The sequence below is a fragment of the Ambystoma mexicanum genome, chromosome 9 (assembly GCF_040938575.1).
Source record: "Ambystoma mexicanum isolate Mex_15411 chromosome 9, UKY_AmexF1_1, whole genome shotgun sequence".
NCBI lineage: Eukaryota > Metazoa > Chordata > Amphibia > Caudata > Ambystomatidae > Ambystoma > Ambystoma mexicanum.
In genome coordinates, this window is record NC_090931.1 from 781,997,212 (window position 1) to 782,023,945 (window position 26,734).

The window sequence follows — 26,734 nt, forward strand, 5'->3', positions numbered from 1 at the left end:
CACTTTTACTCTGTAAATCCTTAAAAATAGTCAAATACTTCCAAAAAATAAAAGTAGGGAGTACAAATGCTCCCCAACAAAAAAAAAAGGAAACAGAGACATAGTTGCTTGTGTCCCGGCTTTCACCCACACAGCTGCCTTGATATGTTTAAACCAGTAAAGCACGAATATTACAGCCTGATCCGTAGAGGTAACATGCATCTTAATTAATTAACTGGGAGCAAAGAAATACTTTTTACAAAAAAAGTCTGTTTTCCAGTAAAAACATTTTACTCGCTTATAAAATACTCACACTGGAATTACTTATTTACTCCCCAGAGTATCATTACACTCCCAACTTTAAAGAATAGCGAGTAACATACTCCTACTTGTAAATATTAACTGGGGCACTTGCTGGAACTATTCATCTTAACAGAAGGAGCAATTGTGCATCAAGTTTTAATCTTTATAACCAACAAGGCTCTTAATTACAGAGAGAGGGACTTTTCCACTGGCCGGGCAGCACTGCTGCGTGACATCACTTGCTCAGGCAGCGTGGGACGCCCTCACTGTACAGTAGGTTTCATGCCTCGACTCGAAATTTACCATTTGTAAAAGACTCAGCTGTAGCAATTATGTCCAGTGAAGTGAGATGTGAATTAACCAGTCACTAGCTAAAGAGAAAAGCATTTCTAGGGGGAGTGGGTGTAGCGGGCAGGCAATCGATGGGAGGCACACATCACATGCTGCCACACTGCAGATAAAATTAGCAATTATTGATCAGTTCAACAAGCCCAATTGGGGTCACTTGAGGTCGTTGCATTCACACAAAAAGTAATGTTTCTGAGAGCTATTGACTGCTGGTTGGTTGTGAGACCGAGAAAACAGTAGTATGACAATCCAGCAACCAAAGTGTGCATGCTAACAACGATGCGTTTCATGTTGTGTTCTGTGTTGCACAGAGTTGCTTAATAGGCAAAGTCCAGGGGGTAACTTGTTCCGAAGGTGATGCCTTTTCCACCAACCATCTGAGCTTACATTTTAGGAAAGGCAAAGAGTGATGAAGATGATAGCTGGGTGCCGATTGCTCATGGAAGTGCGGACTTTGGAAGCTGGTGAAGTGCTTATAGTGCTGGCCTTATGCGATCTTTGCGCCCCATGCCAACGTGTAGCCTGCGTCCCTCATTGTGAGTTAATTGATTTAAAGCATTGAGGAAGAGTACCAAAATCGTCCAGAAAAGTATCTATACCTATGACTGAACACACGTAAAATGTTACTAAGGGCTTGTCAAATAAATATTTGAGCAGTAAACGAGACTGCAGAGTAAAACTGTGACCACACGCAGAGGAAATACACCTGAGCCCATTTCAGAAGGGCACCTGAGTGGCACAGGGATGGCATCTACAGGGCCTCTGAAAGCCCTTTCTGAATCAAGGCCGTGGAGACAAAGCTACTCCTCTCTCACCCAGACTGGCACAATAATGAGACCACTAGGAAGGCCTGACCGACCCAAAGAAAGACAACTGAAAGTGGATCTATGCATTGACATCCTATAGATGGAATTTGATCCCAGGAACTTTGAACACTTAAATCAATAGGTATCTTCATTCATATAGGATCAGGTTGGTGGGAGCAACAGTCACTGAGTAGCCCCACAACTCACAATCCATGGATCCAAGTTACTAATATTAATTCCTAGTCTCTTTGTGTGTGCAAAATAAGTATTTACCAATGACAAACCTGCCATTTTATCAAACCTATGCACCCAGCTCAACTGGTCTACTATGCCCAAGGCTGGTGAAAGATCTCCTCCAAGCAGCACTCTTACCCACTCTTACCCGCACCGCCCTGCCCCGCCTGCAGTAAGAACGCCATGCTATTTTATCATGAAGACATTAACACAATATAAATGATGACAGCTCAACCACGATGCTATCCAGCAAATGCAAAAATGTAAAGATTAACTTCTAGTTTTTACTGCTCACGCAAAATGGGAAAACTCTTCCGAACCCACCACTGCATTCAGGAATCCATTTTTCACCACACTCAATTTTCTTTGCATTTGCTCATCTGGCATATTCCTGTCCCATGATCAACTTGTTGAAATAATAAACACAATTTTGTCAGTGTGCTGTGGTCGCCTTCAAATTTGTTTTCACAATGTGGTGATTCCAGTGAGGATCTGATCACATGCAATCCTTTTTCACAAGCCAAACCGCAATTGTTCGCTCACACACTGAAATCTCACAGTGATACTCTGCAGTATTTCTTTTATAAAGAATGACATTTGACCTTTCTGTGGTCAGACGTGTCTTTCCTTCTACACAGAATGAAAGGGAGAAGCTAATGTACAGATTCATAGTTGAGGGAGATACCCCCTCAATGCAATCTGCATGAATTGACACAATTAAAGAAAGACTTTCAAGAAACCTCCTGGGATTGGCTGCGGCTCACTCTTGTGTTTAACATTTGTGTTATTGCAATACAGACCATCCCGGGGTTTGTTCTTAACAAATGTGATCCACTGCTAGAGCTGGCAGAACCTAATTCACCCAAAAATGTATTAGGACCGACTTGGATGAAACTTTGCTTTGCCAGCAAATTGTGAATCATCCCTCCAACGATGTCTGCTCTCAGTAAAAGAGCAAAAATAAGCAATTAGTTGCAAAAACATACCGGGATGATAAATGTCTATCAATTTATGAAAAGATTGAATACCGAGTCATGACTGAAACAAACTGATTCTTCCTAAAAATATATCTATTTGTTAAAAAAATGACATGGGGCCTCATTACGAGTCCGGCGGTAACCGAGGCAGTAAAACCGCCTGGTTACCACCGGACTCGTATTACCATTCTGCCTCCGTGATTCCCTGAATTACCGGGGCATTACAACCCCGGTTTCCCGGGAATCACGGAGGCGGAATGGTGTTAATCCCCATTCCCATTGAGTCCTATTGGACTCAATGGGAATGGGGATCATGGAAACACCGGCAGCCTCTTGTAATGCTGCTGGTGTTTCCTCGTCTGCCTGCAGGCGGGCGGTGTTAAATCCGCCAGGTCAGAGCTGGCGAAACATCACCTCCCGCCTGCAGGAGTCGAGATCAGGCGGTCCGGAAACAACGGTGGCGGCGGGTTTACCGCCACCGTTATTTCGGGACCGCCTGATTTGTAATGAGGCCCATGGTCTTCAAAAAACAAGTTGATTCTTTAAAGAGGTTATGACTAATATAAACATTTTTTAATAAAAAACAATCTTTTTGTGGCAAAAATGAATCAATCTTTTCAAAAACAACATATATAAAATGATATATATATATATATATATATATTCAAAAAAGTCCCTGTACGAAGGTACAAAGAAAGTGGATGGCACTCCAGGAAGAAGTTTGGAGCTAGTAGTCTTCACCAAACACAGAAACAGGAAGTCAGGGTGTTATATATATCTACTAGCACCAAACTTCTTCCTGGAGTGCCATCCACTTTCTTTGTACCTTCGTACAGGGACTTTTTTGAATATATATATATATATATATATATATATATATATATATATATATATATATATATATATATATATATATATATATATATATATATATATATATATTTAATTTCATGATGTAATACCATAAAATCACATTTGGGGATTTTCAACCCACTTTGAAATTCACACTTAGGAAACAGAAAAAGAAACGTCCCCAAGTCCTAGTCACAGCTACTAATTACATGTTTAAGAAGCTGCATTCTATAGGCTATGTACTGCTCTCAAGTAAAGGTGTGTACAGAATTCTGAGTGATTAAGAGCTTCTCTGCTTATCGTTCTCCCGCCAATCCTTTCACAGATATCTGCAGTCATTTATAAGTGAAGTGCGAAGGTCTCCTTCACTATATGAGGCATCTGCCAAATGGAGAGGAACTTGTTAGGTGAAACAAGAAGAACTGGACCTGAATCAAACTTTTGAGGTCTGATTAACTTTTCGGTTCTGGTCGGCCCCGGACAGGGAGTCAAGACTATGTTAGTTATTTTAGTACATTTATAGAATAATCCTGAATGCTGGTCAACAAAAGTTATGGAAACACAGAGGGTTCAAGATGAGAGCAGACACGTTTGAGTGTAGTATTACAGTGTGCAATTGATGCTATGTTCCTCACCGTCGGTTGAGCTGCTCCATTTGCTGGATAGAGTTGGACCGCTGGAGTATTTGTGGGGCTGGAGGAGCAGTAGGACGTTGCCAGGTAGTTGTCCTGTTGACATGGTCCACATAGAAGATCCTCCCATGGCTATCGATCCGGGCCTCCCAATCTAAGTGAAAGCAACAGAAACACAAATGAGGCAAACCATTGTTTATGCGGATTAGAAACAAGTCACAAGGTGTTCATTAACGACCAGTCCATCACTGCACATGTTCACTGTATTTCCCCGTGGTTGCCTGCAGTTCAGTGGTTTGTTTAGGTGAGCACCCCAGTCTTAGGCAGATATCTGTAAAGATGCAACTCATCCCTGGTAACATGCTTTCCACCTCCTCTAATAATGATCTGCCATTTTGAAATCAATCTAACATTTCTACGTCCTACAAAGCATGCACCTTGGCATAGCCACTAACCATCATATCCTCAAATTCACAGATCCCATGCATAAAGACTTGAGTGTACTCATCCCTGCTATGGTCGTTATCCTAAATTGATTTCAAAATCTCTTCAAAGATTTCTAATCACATTAAAATGGACTTTAAATGTTCCCATTAGCTGCCGCGATTCTACCGTGTCTTTTTGCAAATGTGATCTTGTCTTGTTGATATCTTTGCCATCTCGTTCTAGAAGACATTCACATAACTATCTTAGTGCCCCAAATTCTCATAAGTTCTCCTTGTTGGCTCATTGTTTCTCCTTTCTGGTATACTGTGCACTTTGCCGATACCCATAAAACCTATGAATTTCCTGTTCCTTCCGAATTTTACTTAGTTCATCTACGTACCATTCTTATCCCCTCGGCATGTTCCAATTCTGAACTCCTACTGCATCATGTAAAGTATCTTTGTCAGAAAAACCTTAACTGATACGATTAGCCAGGATCAATATTCCAATCGTATATGTCAAAGTCTTGCGGCAGAAGCCGTCCCACCTTCTATGGCCCACATATGGATTCTCTTATCCACAGATTAAACGCAGCCCATGAGAAAGATGAAGCGTGTCACCTGCTGCATAGGAAAAATGAAATGTGCCTTAATCTGGCAATGGAGGCATCTGAACTGGTTGCTGGAGGGATCTTAATTGCTAGCTCCAGATCACACATAAGGGAGCAAGGGAATGAGGTGCTGCACCTTTAATTGCTGCGCAATGAGGAGTATGCATGCATTGTGAGCAGACAGCAAGCAGGCCCAGCGAGGGCGCCCACTGCACTAAAGCACATCCTCGGAGAATAACTGAATCGCAGTGTTAAACCTAGGTCAGAGTTCCAGGCTCTGCGGAAGCAGCTTGGGCACATGGATATCATACATCCTCGATATATAAAGTCCAGGAGGATGTTCCTATTTATCAATATTAATTCATGGAAACTCTTGTCTTTATGCGTACAAATTAATGTTCAGACCCCTCTTACTGTCTTATGGCAGATTCTCACTCTGGTCCAGAAAACAATATTACAGGTAAATAAGTATATGGATACGGTGACGTAAAGAGGGCAACGCGTTGTGATAGAAGATGACTAGAGGTACTTTTGCACATTGCGCTTTACAAATGCTAGGCCGCCTGATATAATGCATTGTATTTGATACTATTTTGCAAGAGAGAAATCGGGATTGGCTTCATCCAGCAGAAATCCTTGTATACAATCCTATCAGATTATACATGCCCAATGATGGCCAATAAACTTCAAAACTTCCCATTTCTAAAATGACAACTGTACATCATCAGGTGCCAACCTATGCACATGCTTTCATGGTACTGCCTTTTGTTATGCATGACTCGCATAAGAAGCCATATATGCATGAAGATGATTCTAAGTGATGTATCCTACCACTATGTCATCACTCAACTGGAATATGGAAGTCATACTGACACGATCTGTAAGGAGGGCAAGGCACCATTGTATGCGTCTCCCCAGGTGTGCAGTGGCATGGGGCAGGGGAGAAAGTTACAACAGGGAGAGGTCGGGGAAGGTGTCAGGACTCCAAGTAGTACTTTTGGTGCAGGTTGCCTCCTCATGTCTCCCTTATCCACTCCATGTACTGCTGATCCAAGGAGAGAGCAGAGGAGACTATCAGAAATGGGGTTCATGTCACCATGGGGGTTCCAGTGGCCTAGAAGACTTGCTCTCGACATCTATCAGATGTCACTCAGAACACCTTGTTGGAATATATTCGTTCTGTTGACAGTTAGCCATCTACAAATATTATTATAATGGCAAGTCTTAAAATTCAACTGTAGTAGTACCTGAAAAAAGAACATCAAGTGATGTCGATATATGCCAACATAGCTATGTAATGTTATTTTCTGTACATTTACCCAGTAGAGCAGCCAATAACTTAGCGAATTGGAACATCTGAACTTTGTGTAGGTGGAGAAAGCCAGGAAATACGATTATTTTGGGATCGCTTAAGGTCTGTGACCGTTTTATGATAAGTTAAGTAAACTCCCCATCTAACAAGTGGGGAAAGCAACCCGCCAGTGTCTGGTCGGGTCGGAGCGCTACCCAATGTGCTTCCCGAAGTATTCCCCCTGGTCTCGGTAAGTAATCATGAAGCAGGAACCACTCCAGACCAGGTATGTAATGAAGGGAGATGCTTCTTTATTGTATCTTGGCTACAGGTTAAGGTAGAAGTAGGAGAGTGGTAAGTAGCATCCTTCTGGTTCCTGCATCTCTCCTAGAGTGTCTCAACCGACCCCTAGAGAGCACTCATCCCACAACACTGCACGCACATCATGACGTTCTCACATTCCATTCAGCCTTCAGGCTGACACAACACAAACCTAGTATCACAGGATACTACACTTCTCAAAGAATGTATGAGAAGGGACCCCACTGGCTCACTGTCCCCCCAGAGAGGTGGTACTACCACCTCAGAGGCCACATTGTGGAGTGATGGCTAAAAGGACTTTAAGTCCCAGGACGGAAGCCTTCTATGCCTTCCCGCAGTCCAGCGCAAACATATGCAACCATGGAAAGAGGGCCTTGCATGAACCTGCAATGTTCACGAGTCACAGCGAAAAAGGATCTGAACCACACCTGAGAGAGAGCAACCAGGGGAAGGCTCACCTACTATGCACTCCAGCGCTCAGAGCGTGGCAAGATCTCTGGCAGGGGGAAGGCACCACAGAATGCCACGGTGTCGCTCACCATGCAGAGAGGAATTCCAAGATTGCACTGCACCCTGCAGACCTTGCTGGCCCTATTTAACTGTGATGCAGACTGTCAGGTAATAACCCAGTATAAAAGCTGCATTCATAATAGACTAATGTTAGGGAGCAACAATTCCCTAGGGAATAATCCATCAGGAATCAGAATTAATACAGAGAAGGGGGATGACATATCAGGAACAATATAAGAAGCCAAGTCCCAGTCTAGGAAATATAAATGAGGCTGGGAATGTTCAGAAAGCGAGAGAATCACAGAGGAAGCAGGTGTGCTTACACGTGCTCCCTTGGCAGCAAGAAGCACTGGAAAGACTACTGCCTGGAGGAGAGCATAGAAGCCATGATTGAAGCAGTTCACACCTGGAGGCCCTGGAGGGACCAGCAACCCTAAGGTAAAAGTGAGAGGCGCTTGACCCATGGACGGAGGGTTACACAATATTGGCTGCCTGACATAGACCCTACTCATAGGGTTGTGGAGAGTGTCCACTACGGTGGAGACTGAGAAACCTAAGGTCTGGGAAAGACCTACTGTAAGAGCTGAGAAACCCACGGCCTTGGAGAGAGCTACTGTGAATGCTGAGAAACACAAAGTCTGTAAAAGACCTAATTCGAATGCAGAGGCATGTCTGGTATGGCAGAGGCCTACACTGAATGATGCAGAGGCATGTCCGGTATGGCAGAGACCTACTCTGAATGCAGAGGCATGTCTGGTATGCCAGAGACCTACACTGAATGATGCAGAGGCATGTCTGGTATGGCAGAGACCTACACTGAATGCAGAGGCATGTCTAGTATGGCAGAGACCTACTCAGAATGTAGAGGCATTTCTGGTATTGTAGCGACCTACTCTGAATGCAGAGGTATGTCTGATATGGTAGAGACCTACACTGAATGCAGAGATACATCTAGTCTGGGAGAGATCTACTGTGAATCCTGAAATCCCCAAAGTCTGGGAGAGACCATCTGTGAAGCTTTGAGAAACCAGAAGACTTGGAGATGACAACAAGTGATAGTTGCAAGGTTGACACAAGAAGTAAGGTGAAAGCAGACAGGCCAGACAGACTGCAACTAACCACAGCAGAAACCTTCAGGGGAATACTTCTCTTTTGTTGTATTAGACTAGGGTCCGACTTTGAAAATAAGGTTTTGTGGATTTTTGCTTTGTAACAAACCTTGGGAAATGTGTACACTTTTGAGAAAACTTTCATTGGCCATCTGTTTAGGGGTTACTTTATAGGATAGGGTGTCTCGAGGTGTGACCAGTGCTTGTAAGAACAGGCTGAGAACTCTATGATTTGAAGAAAAACATAGCAAGTATTGGCAGAGGCGTAGCCAGGATTGTCTAACAAGTGGGGTCTGCAGCTAATGTAGTTGGACGCACCGCAGTGACATTTAAATCTGTAAATGCCCACAGAGCACTGCTGAGCGGCTATTTACAGATTTTGGGTGGGCCTTGCCCGCTCAGGTCCTACCCTATCTACACCTCTGAGTGTTGGACAGCTTAAGGAACGTTGTGTTGCCCGATCCCTTGCATGGTTTGCTTTAGACCGATACTTTTTAATTATAGTCCATCCCCTAGAATCTATTGTTTGTCCAACCTTGTAATATCCAAACTTTGTCATGTCATGTGTGTCACTGCTCAGGCTCATGACAGGTCGCTCTAGCCAGGCATGGGAAGGGTCTTCCTACTGCACATCTTATGGGCGTTGGGTAATGAGGGGGAGGAAACAATGACTGCTTCAGGGCTTGGGGTGCTGTGGATATTTTTCTGCCTGCTGTTTTGGATCTTAACAACACATGCTTCCTGTGATGCAAGATCTTTTGGTGTAATTTATTGATTGCCCGGCTCTATCCTTTTGATATCTAAGTTAGCGCATATCCTGAACCAGGGTGCAAATGGTTATGTTTCGCAACATATCCTTTCAAACTGCACAGTTTCTGCTTTAGTTGCGGTGGGGACCAATTACCCGAAACAGCCTAACTCAGTTCCCCATTAAGTTCTGCTTGGATCTCCCCAAATACAACTAAAAATATCCCTAAGGTTTACAAAGAAAGGACCAGAATGTCAGCATGAAATGGACCGAAATCAGGATGAAATGCTCATAAACGCAACATCAAAAGAACATTCAAATGTAGCAAGAAATGCCCTTAAATGCAGCATGAAATGGCCACACTCCCAGAACAACCACGAAATGGCTCCACATTTAGCATGAAACAGTTCAATGATCCCACCGTACTGCCGATGTTGTTAACCGGATGATGGGTGACTGGATGATCGGCAAGACGGAGAGGCCACGTATCTACTCGGTCATTTCTGAGGTGGGAGTCTACAGAAAAAGGGGCTGCTCTGTTCTCAGGGCTTATGTTACGTTATTGGACATTTACAGCAAGCCCATCACCACCAGCATGGTGTTACGGCACATGCAAAGTACGTAGATCAAATAGAGACATTTTGCTATTTATGATGGTGAGAGGTTTGGGCCTAACACCTGCAGCTCTTACAGCGCACAGAGCTGTTGGAGCAGCCGAGAGATCATCCATTGGAAGTGACCAAGTAATGCTGCATCAGCCACCACTTCTTTAAGGTTGTGTTTAGACCCTATTGCTGGATGCTTGAATAATGTGCTTCCATGTCCTGAAAGCTGCACACAAAATTGCACAGGCTTAATTTAAAGTTTCCTGTGACAATGGATGTTGAGTAATTGTCTAATGGTCGACCATGCAAGGGCCGAACCTCTTTTAGTCATGCATCCTTACTGTGTGGAATATAACAACCTTGTATTCGCTTGACCATGAAGTCGACACCACACCAGGTAGGAGGCCCCACTCACAGGATGGATGTAGACTTTCCCTTGGGTCCTCAAACCCATAGAAAGATAAGGCTCCCTATTGAAGGAGAGTTTCACCTTTTGTCACCTGGTTGCATTCAGGAAGAACACATTTAACCAGGAAGGTTGAGATAGTGTTTTGAAGACCCTGGAAAATGGGGCACTGTTCAGACACGCCAAGTTTCACACCCTACCTCCTCTCCAATAGGAGGCTCCCCGGGGTTTCTTAAACATCAGAGAGAAAATAGCTACTAATTGGTTGCTCGATTTAAATAACCTTGATGCATGTAAACCAGAGATTACACTCATGTAGGATGCTAACAAAACAGCATTACAATGGTTTATGGCAACACAACATTTTTGTCCTGATTGTCAAATGTGGGTGGTGGTCTCCTCAGCGATAGTGGACTACCACCAGATGATCCACCAGTGGCGGAAGCCCAGGCCAGCTAGGATACTCCTGCCTGCTGGTGCCATCCCCCAATACTGCTGGCAGAGGGAAGTGGGCAGAGCTGCTTTCCGCCACCTTTGCAGGAGAGATCAGGGTTATAATGCTGGTCCTTGAGGCGAGAAATCCAATTTCAAACGAGCACATTTTCGTGAACTTTTACTCCCGATTAATCAACCGTGCCCAAAATTCCCAGGTAAGTAATTGTAGCCAACGATGTTGTCCTATGCATTTCTTTAGGGCCTCAGTGGGCTGGGTGCCAATGGTGGTATTTTAGAAATGCGAATTACCCATTTTTTTCGGGACTTTCTGAAAAATGAACAACATTTTCACATTGTTTTCGAATAGATTTTTCAATTTTTTCTTTATGGGGGTTCCAAGTGACATGCCCCCTTTGCCTCTACCACTTTCCCACTTCTTCCTTTCCGTGGTCTCTTTCTGATTCCCTTTGATTTAATGTTTCTCTCTTTTACCACCTTTCCTTTCCCTACCGAACATATGCGTGTATATATATATATATATATACATATATATATATATATACATATACATATATATATGGCCAGTAAGTAAATTCATCAGAATTGTGTTGCAAAGTTAAGCTTCTCGTTCTTTTTTTTTCTTTTTATGACTGCAAGCCATGTCAATTTCCCTTGCAAAGCAGAAGGTGGCTGAGCACCAGTGACCCATTTTCATGGTTTTACTGTTATCGCGACACAACCAATTCTCTTTCCTTGACAAGGTGTCACCAAATATCCACTTGGGATCCATGTCGCCGAGCCGTCAGCTCTCGGCAGGGTGTGATAATGGGCCCAGGGTGCACGCCTTGGCACACTTAATCTTCAGACCGTTAACCTCAGGAGCAGTGATGATCTACGTGCAACATCAGCGGGGTTTGTTCCATAAGTCCTCATACAACACACCTGGCGTAGTGTAAGGTCTGAAGTGTGGCCTGCCCAGAGTAAAGGCTTCCACTTCTATGGATGATGCTTTACACATAGGTTACACAGCAGGAGTGCTAGAAGACAGCCCTGGCGTGACTGGAAATAATGGCGTCTGCTCACCATTAGGCCCAGTCCTTATGCTATGGTGAGATCGTTGAGAAGCGCCCGCGTAAGCCTTGAGCTTGGACTACTATCCAGAAGTGTTTCTCTTCAGTATCAAAGGAAAGGCAAAATAAAGTGAACCCTTTTAATAGTGACACTCAAATGAATGATGAAGGGCAGATTGAAAGGTCGCTGCTGGGATCAGGACGTGAGACTGCTAGGATCCTTTCGGACTGTACCCCTTCTGCCAGGGGTGTGTGCACTAATCGGCTGAAAGCTTGCTGCTGTGTCCAGACGGGGGATCAGCTCTAACCCCCTCATACATATTGAGCCGGAAGAGGCCCTTTCTCAAGCTTGCTGGAACTCTCCCATCTGTAGCCATCCATCGCTTAAAGAAGATTTGCCTCCTATAAATAAGATGCCCAGTCTTCACTGTTCTATTTGAAATGTGAAAGGAATGTGCAGCTTGTAACGCGCTTCTGCCAAAAGATTTTCCTTTAGAATTGATTGCTTACTAGTCATTGCTATTTTCCGTCACGGCCTTGCTCTATTATCGCTAGCCCCTAATGGTAACGATGTATTATTTATATAGTGCTTACGCCTAAGCTCTGGACATAGAACATATTTACACATATGAAACATCCCAACCGAAGTTGGTACACATTTATCGCCCTCAGAAGGATGAAAGACTGAGTTGGCCTTGCTGGGATTAGATCCTGCAACCTGCAGATCGCACAAAGGTCGCACCCGCGAGAACTAAACCAGGTGAGCTATGTTACTGGCTTGATGCTTAATGGGGAACCACAGGCAACATTTCCTGCTGGTTCTAAAAATGAAAATAATTGGAACCCTTTCACCCATAAGAATATTATCCTATATTATGTAATCAAGCACCAGACAAATAGCAGGAAGTCGATTCAATGCAGCTATTTGTCAAATGCACACGTTGAATGCTGATGACGTAGCATTATGTGGACAAAGGATGCAGTTAAGTGACGAGACAAAAACATGTTATCTCCCCAAATACATCTCCACATCAGTAGTGTAGTCAATGAAATGGTTCAGCCTGTCATGCCAGCATCAATAAACATGAACTGGTCAGTAGGTACTTAAAGCCTGGCGTGCCTAGGCGAGCAGGGCACAGTCGGACTATGGGAACATGTGAGTCCCGAAAATGGCATCCTTGGCCAGAACTTCAAAATGTTAAATACGCCCCTAGTTTGATCTCACCTACTCGTGCAGCAGTGGGGCTAGTACTATGGCACCCTATTACCATTATATTCTACTGAAGTTTAGACACCATTAGTCAGCTAATACTCTTTTACCTCATGTTTATTTTGGGGAACTATCCTCTGACAACTGAATTTCTCTGTCGTTACAGAAGTTTGTGTACACAAAATATTAAATATTTTGGCAAGCTCAGTGAGGCTAGCCGATGAAAATATCACCACACCAACATATAGAGAATACACAGTATGCCCTTTCTCCTAGCTCCTGTACAGTGAACCTGCTAGTGTCTTGATACTATTTCTGTCTGTACCCTGCCATCTGCTACCCAGTGCCCTTCTTGCTGTCCTGGGAGATGTTACCCCACATTCAGTTTTCTCTTCTCCTCTCCGTCACACAAGAGACACGTGCTTAACTGTTAAATCAAGGGTGTTTTGATTATAGGATATTGATTTTGGTGGAGTGGCAGATGTCAAACATCAGGGGCCTCTGTAAAAGTCACTGCTCGGCAGACACCAGGATTTCTTTGCATTTCAGGTTTGATTCTGGTAAAGAGCAATACTGGTGGGTTTTATCCTTCCCACCAGCGTTTCTAGCAACAATTGTACTACAGCAATCTGAGCTTTAATTCACCCTCCCAATAGCTTTATGGGAATTGTAGCATAGAAGAACATGTAAGGAACTTATGGTGGCAACAGTAAAGACAGACACAAGTGATCACAGTTCAAGGGTGTTTATTAAACTGTAAATGCAGGGTGGAAAAACGCCTAATCTAAACCTAAATCTAAGATGGTAGCAAGCGTCGACCATCAAAAGAGAAATAAGGGAGTCCTTGTGGCGTTGTGTCAAAACAGAAGGGACTATACTAAGAAAAGCCTATTGCCAATTCCTTACACTAATTACACAAAGAGTGTGGGATAAGGGTTCAATAAATAAAGAAGTGTTTACAATTACAATTAATAAGTCAGGATGTGATTGCCAGGGGTCTCCCTTCTCCACGTTTTCAGCACGGGACAAAGTCGGACCTTGGAGCACACCACACACTCGAGCCAAGAGTTCTGTATCAGCTATCAGGTTCTTCGATGGTTAAGTCTTGTTTCAATGAAAAGTCTCTTGCCTTCAAGGGCCTGATGCTTTCAACAAACAAACACAGTTCTGTTCCACGTATACTTGGGGTGATGACTTGACCCCTGGGCCCCCCTCTTGCAGGCGCAGACCCCTCACCAGTTGTATTCCACAAAACAATTAAACAGTTCCTTTTCTCAATGAACTTTGGGTGGTGACTTTCCACCCCTAGATTTCCCTCCTTTGGGTTCGGACCCCTTTTCCTACTTCCAGCCTCCATCCTTTGGGTTCACAATGGCTTTCCTTTCGGGTTCTCCCTCTGCCAGGCTCCAAGGGGGGGACCCCTTTTCCCCTGGTCTTACAATACTTTTGTACTCAAACAAAACTAAATGTCTCTTTATACAGTTCATCAGGATTTACCCTTGGTTGCCGGCTTCCTTCTGCCGGGTTCACTCTCGCCAACTTTACGAAACACAGTTCTTTACTGATTTTACCATGCAGAATTTCCCTTCTTTGCAATCATCTGTCGGTCAAAGACTTTCAACGGTACAGTGGATTTTACAAGACCCCTGTATGACCACTTTTACCTCTCTTCGCCTCTTCCCAAGGCCTTCTGGTTATGGTAGTCTCTACCTTCGGGTAATCGCTCAGAGTTTTCTGCGTGAGCACCCACGTGGTGCCGTACGCCTCTGGTGCAGCCTTTTCCCCCACTTTTTCAATAGTTCCTTTATTTCTTCAAAGTTCAATAGCCGCATGCTACTTTTGCTCAACACAGCCCGGTTTCTTATCGACTCTGCCCTCGACTCACTGGCTATTATGAACTGCATCACTTTCTTCTCCTTCGAGTCACGGTTGGTACCACAGAGACCAGCGTCTCTCCCCGGCTTGGTTATCAGCGAAGGAGGGTCTTGTGTATCACTGACATCTGCTGCAACACATGCTGGCTTTTGTTCGCCGTCTTACGAGTCCTTCTCTCGAGGCTTCATGGGTCTCTGTCGATAAGGGCAAGTTCACTTCTCCCCTTGGTATCCTCTTGACTTGCATTGTCTTTCGCCTCCTCTTGAACTGCTGTGGTGCTGAGATAGCTCTCACGTCCTGCCTTCCTCGTAGGGTGCTGTCATGCTCCACCTTTTATCCCTGTGGGGAAGGAAAAGGAACATCAGGTGTGTGGGTGATTTGGGTCAATTGCCTGACTTTGCCTGACCCTTGTATTGGGACATGTCAAGTAAACGGCTCTGGTGTTAGTTAGTTGTCTTTTGTATCATGCGAAAGTGTTCGTGTCGGAAAAGGGGGGGCAGTGTTTTTGGAATATCCACTGGGATAGGATGGGGAAAATGTGTTGAAAGAATGGGTATACTGCGTCTCACCCGTCAGTGTCCCACTCCCACTCCCCAAGGAACCCCCATCCAGGTGATCCACCCTCACTAGTCCACCCCCAGGAACTGGATCCAATAGCGAGGGCCGTGTCCTGGCCACCTGGATGACAGATCCCCGGGGACTAGCTAGGGAGACACCTTCAGGTTTGTCAAAAACATCAATGGAATTCAGTAAGTAACACTCCAACAATGCACTTAATGTTATTATTAAACCTGAACCAAAACTCCAACAGCATGCCATTACCAATTAAAAAAAGAAAAAGAAAATAAAGAGTGACTGTATAGTAATTGAAAAGTAAAAACCTAAGTGTTATTTGGTTAAAATGCAAAATTATATTTTGAACAACGGATTATAATATTATTTTCTTTAAAATTGATGATGTTATAGAACCTTTTTTCACAATAAAAAAAATCATTGATGGAGCTGTTTGAGAAAGGCTCCCACAGCTGCACCCTTTAATTGGGCGTTCATACACCTACACTACCAATGCCGTGCTTATAGAGGATATCCAAGCCTATATAAACATCTAAGGCACTCTTCACCATCTTTGGGATGGAACCGAGTCTACCGAGTCTAGTCTGTAGAATAGTAGATGATGCAATATGTTAGGTATGGCTCAAACGTTGCGCATGTGTGGTGCGGTTAGCGTCTAGCACCACATCCATTCCAGAGTGGAGAAACTCATTTAGTTTGCCTTAGAGACTATCGGCAAAGAGGGTAAAAAATAAATGGGTTGGGGTTGCTGATCAGATGCAGGGTCTCACACCATGGCAGGAGGCGTATCAGGGGTCAGTCGATATAATAAATATCAAGGACAAGTGCTGTATGTTGTAGCATGGCATAACATAGCATGTTACATTTTGCCATGCTTCATTAGAAAGTGTCAAGACAAGAAGCCCCTAAGGAAGCTTGAATGAAAGGTAAGAAGCATTGATTGAAGTGGCAGCTTTGAATAATGAGGAATTCGTTCATTTGCGTCCATGAAGTCCATGTGTAAAGATGAATGAAGAACAGAGCATCCCAACTACTTGTGCAGCACTTCTCATAAAGAGATCTAAATGATGAATAAATGCTAACCTTAAACTTTCCTGGGTGAGAGAAGACTTCAAGAACAGGCTGAAAAATCAATCATACACCTCGTGGGCAGGTTTCTGCGTCATTGGGCGCAAGGTAAGAAGGTCTTGCTGTAGACAAGGGAATGCAAAGAGGTCGACCCCTTCCCTGCTTGTGTCATGACTTCAAGGCAGGACTCCAGGCATCAAGTTGCCCTGAGATAATCTATCCAATGTGCTGACTGAATGCCAATTTATAAACATGGATGGTTACACCCCAGCTAATGTGCGAGCTGTGCTATATAACATAAGAGGAACCACATAGTTTAATGTACATTCTGCTTTGGGACATAAAGTACCAATGCTGAAAGAACATTAAGCTTATTATTAAATATTTCAGGATGTTCTTGTACGCTATTTCCTCGGTGGCTGATCGCCCAATGCTTTGCAGGCGTCTAAAAAGCTCCTTGTGGTGCTTACAAGCTGTGATGGTTCAAGTGATGTGTATTCCTTCTCGGCCAGTGTTCTCTCATCTCGTACATTATTCAGAGGGTGATGTATCCAGGAAATAGTTTCCTATAGTCTAAATCATCACTAGATGACATTTAGCTGCATTTGTTTCTCTCATTAAACTTTAATAGAAGCTTGCGGCTTTGTGAGGAGGCTAACCCTTTGCGCTTGGCACAGATGTTATCATGACGCTTCTCGGAGATTCTTATTATGGTGCAACCTTTTGCCTGAATGCAGCGGGTTGGCTGCGGGATCCAAGGGTAGCAAATTGCTGCACATTCCACAGGGATCAATTTCCTGAATCAATTACAAATACAAAATCGTTGATGTGCATGAATGACTTTGGTTGTAGTTCCGCTGTACTTCCAGGTAAGAAAGCTCGTGAAGCAACGTGCAGTAGCAACCAAGCAAAAGGAACAAGACGACCCTTCGTTTGCAACAGGTGCGATGCCACCAGTTGATGCCATCAAAATATGCGAATCAAATAATGGTTCATCACTTTCACCCAATGGAAAACAGTCAGGTGTTGCCTTACACCTAGACCCCCATAACACTTTTCTGCTCTTAATCCCAGAAAAGGTTGATGTTACATAACAGAGATGATATTCCGTAGTATATTAATGCAACCTAATTTTCAAAACACAGACGAGATCAAGAACGGAGGAAATCAATAGCAGGACCACAAATCCTGACCAAAACGCAACACGTGCCCAGAACTAAACCAACCAGAAGTGGCGGCTGCTGTGTTACCAGTTGAATTTCCCATCTAATTACGCAGGCCATAAAACAGCCATCTAGAATGGATTGCGGTCCTCCTAACATGAACCATTTTTTTGTGGATCATATTTGTTGATTCTTCATTGCGTGTTGTTCTTTTCCACAAGCATACGTCACACCCATGCCAATGCATCTTGATGTATAGATGCGCAACCGCTGAGCCCGGCCTCAGTGCTGGGAGACAACTAAACAATACATCTCACTATGCTACGGGGGTGGGGCAAGGAGAGGAGGACACGCATATTATAATATGGCATGACCAGGGGCGGGGGCAGCAGCCGCATCTGAAACTGGGGTGCCATGTCTAAGAAGAACTGCTCGTCAAAATACACAAAGGCAGACCACCATTGATACCCCTTTTTCACTTATAAAACAGTTCTCCATCGTACATGTCTGATTAGACATGTGCGTTACTATGGATAACTATGACCTCCCTATTGCGTGATGAAGCTCCACCCGGGTAATCTGCTTGTAAGGAAGTCGTCCGGTTGAGTGTCATGAGGCTTTTTTCTGCAACACTGTAGCGACAGGTTGCCTCAGAAACCCATGAACAGTATTTAAATTTATTTATTTTAAGGTATTCTAGTCACTCTGTGGATCCCTATATCATAATCCTTTGAGAATTCCCTCCCTAGTTAGGTGTCTGCTGATCCCCATATGCTGTTATCACTTTATAACCAGTTCTACAGCCTGGCTAAAACGGCAGCAGGTGTTGTGTCCCTGGGGTAACAGATTTCACTCCGTAGCTTAATGGAGAAGTGGGAGGTTTGCATAAAATGGATGTCTTTTATTGTGTCCTTTATGCATGGGTGGCCGTGCCTTTTCGGTAGCCGCTGCCAATGCCTGGAACGTTTTGCCTCTCTCGCTCCGTGGAACGGTTGGCTATCTCACCTTCCGTCGTTTACTGAAAACCTTTCTATTTTAAACTCTCTATAGGAAATACTGTTGTTCTGGCTTCCAGCACCAAGGTGACTTTCGGCGAACGTGCGCTAAGTGTATGTAACATAGCATAACATAACATAACATAACATGCTGATGGTAGTGTGATAATAGAGATTGCTACTTTAAAGTAAATCGAATCTATTCAAGTTGCGGAACTGTACAAGGTCCTGTCCCCACCAATACAAATCAGTGTCTGTGCATGTGACTACATGGCACCCAATGGTACCCAATTGGGCTTGGAGCGCTCTACTCGCCTCCAAAACTCATTTACATGCTTAAACTGCAGCGCCACATAGCCATTCAAGGGTCAAGAAAATATTTAGGCGCACACAGATCCACGCATGCTAACTGACATAGCACCCTGCAATCATGCACATCAACCGAGGGGGGGGGGGGTGTCTAAGGAGTATATAGTCCCAGGTCTTTTTGTTCTAGACCTGGATAGAAGCTCAGGGGCTACAGCCAAAAAGCAGGCTTGCCTGGAGTCCCAACAGTCCCAAAATTAGTGTAGCCCCAGATCTTTTCCAGACCTAGCAACACCGCTGCACATCAACCTGCAGCATTACTATACAAGATGGTCCCAGTTAAGGGGCAGACCTCTATGCCACAGTTATGTTATGAAATTGCCCGTGCAATTGTGTTTTGCCAGTTCATTCGACATCACACATGTTCATCCCAAGCTTATTTCGTATTTACAGATCACCATATTGCAGCTTGTCCTCAGGGACGTCATTTCACCAAAAGGCCAGGGGTAGAGGAAGTGACATCACATGACCTTTGCCCTCCAATGAAATCACAGGAAGTGATGTCATTTGATCCCACACCTCGAATTGACATCACAGGAAGCGATGGAACACAACCTTTCACCCCTTGACAAAACAGCAAGGGACATTTCTTTGTCTTAGTTACGTATTTATAACGCGCTTAAACACTCAGAGGTTTCTAAGCACGGACCCGGGGATTGAACCTGTTGTTGCTTTGTGTCGTCTTGCTTCTAAGACGCGCACGCTGCCGCTGTGCTATCCTCCCGGGACAAGGATGAGTTGAGGTGTTTAAGAACAGGCTAAATCAGTGACTCACCACCTGAAATGTGCCTGGAAATAAACCTTTATGAGTCTGGCAATCATTGGATAGAATTCCAGAAAGACAAATTATGTGTTATTCATATTCTTTCTTATTTAGCGTCACTGCTCAAAATGATACACCTGTGGAACCCTGTTTCTTTTTTAAAGGGGCCTGCACAAAAAAGTTAGCCACTCCAAAAATAAAGAGCCACCTGACACTGGCCACATCCCAGGACCATACATTAAAAAAAAAAATTTAAAAAAGTTTTTAAAAAAATCTTAATTTTCTAGGGGTAGCAAGGGAGACCACAGGGGTAGCAAGGGTGACCCCCACATGACGTCCCTGCTTGTCCTTTGTAGACAACTGCTCCAACCTAGTAACCAACCTTTCGGTAAACAGTCAACTCCTCCCCATAGTAGATATTTCAACATTTGGCTAAAAAAGAGGACAACGCAGCCACAAAGTCGCGTTCCCCAACACTCGCCAGTCTATACCTCCAACAAATAGTTAAAGGGTGCACCCTGACTGGCGTCTTCTGTAACGAGAATTTCACCACTGTCTCTGCCACAGTCCACTTACCCTGGGGAGACCACCTCCCCATCCTGTTCACCATCTTTGTCGAATCACCACGACCTGCAAAATCAACCAAAGCAACCCCGACATTTACCAGAACCATGGAAAGAGAGCCACTTGGACATACTCCTAGAAAACCTGAAGCTTCTGAACCCCAGCACATATTTGAATAACTGATGAAAACAGCAGACTACCAACTTAACAAAATCCCAACTAACACGAAACTAATGTCCACCTACCTTTTACTACACTGTGACCTCACTTTTTTAACTTGGAGGTCACAGACAATTGTATTCCCACCCCTAAAAGAAAAGGACAGAGGCCTTCAGTCAGTGTGAAGAGGGTGTTGTGCTCATCAGCACAAGCCAGAAGCAAAGAACAAGTTTAGGAGAAACAATGCCACTTGAACCCACTTTGTTTAACACTAGTCCTGTACGTCCCAAGTACATGTGTCCGTCTTTCAATGCAATTTGAATTACATTTGCGTTCAGGTACACACCCTACAATGATTTTGAATCAGGGCTCTTCAGTCCTGTAGTGAAGTGTGATTTGAATCAAGGATTGCCATTTTGCACAACACAGGGAGATGAGGCGAGCAGTCTGCAGGCATCAGAGTCTCAGTGAAGTCCAAATTTGGTGTAGAGCTCAGATAACAAAATAAGAAAGACTAACATATTCAGATAGCTCTCCAGATGTTTTGGACTACAACTCCTACCAACAATAGCCAGCAAAGCCGATGGTCAGGGATTGTAGGAGTCGTAGTCCAAAACATCTAGAGAGCCAAAGATTTCAGACCCCTGTGGAGTATGTCCTTCATTTTGGAGTTGCCAGGATTAGCAAAGAAGACCTTAAAGTCACGAGTAATAGGAGTAACCATGGTTTAATGCCTCCTTTACTACTCCAGGCAGTTTTCATATATTTGAAAGGCACAGTTGGGCACCTATCAAAACATATGGTCTCAACCCCCATCTGCCCCTACCTCTCAAACACAGGAGCGTCTCGGCGAGCATGTTATTTTCAAGTTAGCCGAGATGCTCTGGATTCCTATGGAATCTGCTCGCTTTTGGCACCTTCTCAAAGTTGTCAGATTCCGTAAGAGTCCATGTGAATTCATCTTTACAGCCGCACACATGGCGGGAGACATTTACAAATTGTTTTGTACACGTGGGCAAGTGGCACATAAAAACCCAGCTCTACTTGGATTTCCACGTTTCCTTTACACGCTTATCAAAAATTATTTAAAAATGCATGGAGGGAACTGTATGTATAGGAGTGCATATGGATGCAGTGCCCTCTGTGTAATATATGTGGACTTTTTAAAGTACAATATTTACATTTTTTTAATGTATTCTATATGTGTAGCAACACTGTCATATACGCATTTTAAATAAAGGGAATCCAACAATCCCGTGTTTCAATTGTTTATGTGACACTGTTCCTGCACTTATAAGATACAATACAAATTGAATTTAAATGTATGAGAAACATTACTTGCCCAGTAGTAATCTTTCTGTTACCTGTATCTGCTTAGAATCACATGCTTTGCATAGGTCGACAGCTAGTTGATGCAGAGTATTACAAGAGGTTATGTTTTTTAAGTCAAAAATGGGTGTCGACAGGGGCGTTACTGTAACACTATTCTTACTCCTGCCTGTACAGTACCCATGCTGTTTAAAAGTGATTAACAAGTTAAAGCTATGTCACTTTCTAGAGGAACTAAAACAAGCTTTTACTTAGCAAATACATTTTGTATAGACAAATGTAGAGGCACATTCTGCCACAGTTCCTTGGAGCCACCTTCTGTACACTGGTGAACCTGTTGGGCATCTGATGTTTTCACAGATGGCCTGATGCCAGAACTGGGGAAGGGTAGAGATGCCATGCCAGGACCACGCTGCTTTCAGCAGGACATAGGCATGGCATCCTTTCTCTTTCACTGCTTCATAGGGCATTGAGTGTCCCAATTCCACGCTGTGTGTACCTTTTTGAAATGCACTGGTTTACATAAATAAAGAAGGAAACACACAGCATGGAATGTGTATTAGAACCCTGGCAGGGGGAGCCAGCCAATCAGGTGACTAGGAACGCAGGCTTCAACCAGCAATGAAAGCCCACATTCCATCCCTCCTGATGGCCGGCCCCCCATCGCCATCTTCCCCCACCCTTCGTCACCTTTTTTTGTTGCTTTCCCTCTTCCACCCCCCACTTACTGTATTTCTGAGGCAGCAGTACCTTCTTCTCAGCTCCTGCACGCTGCAATGGAAAGAGAAGAGTGGCTGCATACAAAGCCCTGCTTCCCTTTCCATGGAGGCCATCTTGGGTACATATTTTTCATTCGTTCAAAGGGACGCGCATGGCGTCCCGTTGAACGAATGAAAATACTTTATTTTTAGCGCCCCGCATTGCCAGAGCTGCAACCCGGGGTGCTAATAGCCTTAATCCCCCGTTCCAAGTGCTGGGACGGGGGTAACCTCCCGGAGCCCTCGTTATACGCCCTCACTTCACTTCGGCCATTAATTTGGGATACAGGGCGGTTACCCCCCGGTCCAGCCCTTGGAATGGGGGATTAACGCCATAGTAGTGCAGCACTCAGTACAGTTGATCGCCTGCCTCAGCCATTTACCATAAATGACAACAGTTGGAAAACTGGTGGCTCTGCAACTAATGAGCAATATCTGACGATGAATAGGTAATGATCATGTTGTATTTTTCTCAGATTTTACTACATTCTATTACATTTGGAAGTGAACAAAAACATAAAAGGAGCAGAATATGCTACTACTCTCATTCGAAATCGATCAGTCATGTTACAAGATTTTGGCCACATCCATCTCACATCTTGGGCACAATTTCACCCAATTTAAGGGCCTTATTCACAGAAGCGTTTTATAATGGCAAAACCCCATTGGAAAACGCTCTGTGAATCAGGGCCTAAGAGTCCAAAAATTAAAGCCAACAAGAGCCTGATGATGCTTCGTTTAGTGAAAGGCTAGGAATGTTCTGCGCACCATGAGTGGCCAAATTTCCAGGCATTCCATTGCATTTAGAGGCCAGGAAACTTTGAGTACACTATTTATTTGGAATCAGAGGCTCCCTTGTATGCTCACACTCTCTTGGCATAAATCACAGGTGAATTTAAAAGACATCTGCCTCGGATTAAAGTGGAATTAGGGGCGGGGGCAGAATCCACCAATGACATGCTACTGGCAAACCTTTTTCCCATCCCTAGCCATGGGATTAGCAAATGCAGCACAGGCTTGCGTAAGCTACATGTTCATGCGGTGGGGTCTACCTGAAGGAGTGTGTGCGATATTAGGGGTACAAAGATGAATTTGGTGAAAACCTAGCCACCCCAACGGTGCTACCACGGAAGGCTAAACATTACTGGAAGAGCATGCACTTGTTTAATGAAATAGCCATAATTTAGAAAAACAGAAAGCTCCAACAAACATCAGCAGCAAGTCTGGAAAAGGGCAGCAGGCAAAAAGTGGTGTGAAAGGAGCAGTACCAAATAGGGTTTGAAGCAGGGTAAGCTTTTGGTAGTATTGCATCTGGTTTTATGGTAGGGAATCCTATGGGAGGAAGGGAATGCAAGCAATCTTGATGCTGAAATCACGCGTGGCATGCAGTGAGTAGAGCTGGATCTGTGTTTCTGCCCTTCCTGAGGGAGCTGAGCTTGGCATCCAAGTGCACATGTGGAGCCTGGAGTGGTGGGCAGACTAACAATTTAGCATCAAACCCATTACACCTTAAGTGTGTTCCTAATATGGCGAAAACAGAAAACGTATCGTCAACTGAAAATGCAGCATATGTACATCGTTTTTTTCACACACATAACAGTGATCCGGGTGCGTAATGTTTCTTCATGCAGGATCGCACAAAGCGTTGCCTCTTATAACCCTTTCAGCAAGAAGCCCTGGGAAGAGTGAAGAATCAACATGCCCAGAAAGTGAGATTTCACAGAATCCTACCTCAAGACAGGAGGATCCAATACGACCGCTCTTCATTTCTAGGTCATGAAGGCATGCCAGAAGGAGCCCATCTAAAAGAGCTGTGTGATATCATTGCTCAGCCAGAACAGGGGGGACTGTGTAGCCAGAACAGGGGGGACTGTGTAGCCAGAACAGGGGGAACTGTGCACATTGCTTCCAGGACCTTATACTGGCAATCCATGTTTTCCCACTTGGCCTTGGTAGGGTCCTGGGGCCATTTTCCTTCATCTCTGCCTTACTAATGTCATGCATCCTGTGGCCTGCCACCCAGACACCTGGAGAAAGGCACAGGCTGTCAGCAGAAGGGGCACACCTTGGGATCCAGGCAGACATAGCAGAGTGAAAGGACACAGATGTGGGAGATCAAGGTGTCTAGCTTGGGCAACCCCAACATTCAAGTACTAAACAGATGCGTTGTTAGTGAAGCGCTGTTTAAGCAACCCTTCTAGTTACATGCTGTACTCTCCTAGAACATTTCAATTATATTTCAAATCTACAGCAACGCTATGCAAATGGTTTGCTTTCAACTCATATATCTGCAAATCTATAGATGGCGAGTATGTTGTTTTTTTCCCAAAACGTCTTATCTTCTATTCAACAAATACCCTCCCTATCGCTGCCTCCCGCACACCATCCACCTCATAGTAAGCATTGCATTGTGCTAGCCACGCTGGTGAGACTGCCTGTGCCCTGTGCCATGTGGAGGAGGTGAAAGAGTTTCTCACTTGGTGGCAGAGCCTCATCCACCCTCTGGTATCTGCTAGCATCGTGCCGTATGGAAGGCAGTGATCGCAAAGACTGGTGGCCGTTTGCTTGAGAACCTAGAATGAAATTACAGAAATCTTATGAGTTTGCGTCTTATATTTTAAATTCTAATATTCAGATGCAGCAAATATAATCTGATCCACAGTATATAACAGAGTGGCTCCGATTTTGCATCTAAAGTGGTTCATCCTATCACACTATATGGACAACTCGTCGGTGTGCCTGTATATGTGTCAATAGTTGTGAGCAGGAAGAAGAGCAGTGACTACGATTTTGTATGAATTCATGTTTGTGCTAGAACCTCTGTTATTATAATATATATTGCAGAGTGACACTATTGTGCTAAACACCTGAATAGAGTACGGTTTCTTCAGTAACTTGACAGCAACACATCAAACTATACATCAAACTACACAACCAGTAATTATAGCATGCTGAATAATTCTATTCATTTCAGTTGTCCTAGTTCCACATCACCCTCTAAAGTACCTTCTACTGCATTTCCCCGCCTGTTGATCTGGTAACCTGGTGGAAGTAATGCAGCACAAAAGAACCCTTGAGGAAATATTCCTGCAGCGGGTTCAAGGGGCAAATGGTGGAATGTGACATAACAATGCTAGGAGGCTGCAAAAGTAAAAGTAGCACTTTTGGAGGGTTTGCAGATGCTGAAGAGGTAGGGATGTTTGTGGCAAGATTCAGGAACATAGCGCAGCTACAAGGCACAATAAAAGTACAAAGCAGAATGTAAAGGCGGGTGGAGTCCTAAAACCAGACAGCGTGCAATACTACTAGTTTCAAAGGCTCCTTTTAATTTGCTTTGGGCCTGTAGCCTCGCCAGCTGTATTACTGGCTGAATTATTGTTATTTTGGGGTTATACAGATACATCAAACTGGTGGCGTGATGTCAGTTTTATACAGGACCAACAAAAGCCCAGCAGTGAAAAGCAGCATCAAAGATAGTGCATTATGTGACCAGAACAGAGCATGACATCATATCATATCATTAGAACATTTGACCAGCATTTTTTCCCGTATGCACAGAAATTGATTAAACTGATTAAACTGTGAGCATTTTTATTAAAGAACATTTTCAAAAATATAAAACCCAAATGCAAATGCAAAGCCATCATTCCGAATATATATTTCTACTATGGCTAAAGGAAATGACGCCTTCTCTTAATATTTTTCCCCCCAATATTTCAGTATACAACACCAACCAAATATTCCAACAGCAATGTACGGACAACATGTCTAGTGCAAGTGGCCATGTGGATGGAGACAAGATGTGTTGAAATGCAATCACGAAAAAAAGAGCCAGGTTACAGTGGAGTTGAAGACTCCCACTATGCAGCGAGGGGGAGTATAATACGTTAATGATGCAGCTCCTGTGCCCATGGGCAACAGGCCTCATTACGAGGTTGGCAGGTAGCCATCAACCCTGTAACACCGAATCCGGCGCCTGACTTCCCGGTGCCACCGGGACATTACAAGTCCCGGCGGCGCGGTAAGTCAAGCACCAGATTTTGTAAGTCCCCAGTCCCATAGAGTACTCTATGAGAGTGGGGAGATGGAAGCACTGACACTGTTGCTAATACTGCCGGTGCTCCCGTGACACCTCTGCCTACTGGGGCTGCTGTGCCCGCAGTGTCAGACCTGTCTGCGCAGCGGCCCCAGCAGGCAGACTCGTAGTGTGGCAGTCCGGAAACAAGGGTGCCAGTAAGCTTACCAGCAC

General features: G+C 44.2%; 1 protein-coding gene across 9 annotated transcripts in view; it reads right to left on the minus strand.

Moving 5' to 3' along the window:
- HECW2 (HECT, C2 and WW domain containing E3 ubiquitin protein ligase 2) overlaps positions 1-26,734 on the minus strand; it is a 1,520,428-nt gene that overhangs the window by 271,877 nt on the left and 1,221,817 nt on the right. For 8 of the 9 annotated variants that reach the window (XM_069615717.1, XM_069615714.1, XM_069615715.1 and 5 more), the window contains 2 exons: positions 24,963-25,058; positions 4,135-4,285 (listed from right to left, as the gene is read on the minus strand). In XM_069615717.1, coding sequence (XP_069471818.1) covers positions 4,135-4,285; positions 24,963-25,058 — 247 coding nt within the window. The remainder of the gene's footprint in view (positions 1-4,134; positions 4,286-24,962; positions 25,059-26,734) is intronic. The other variant, XM_069615718.1, reaches the window with a different exon arrangement.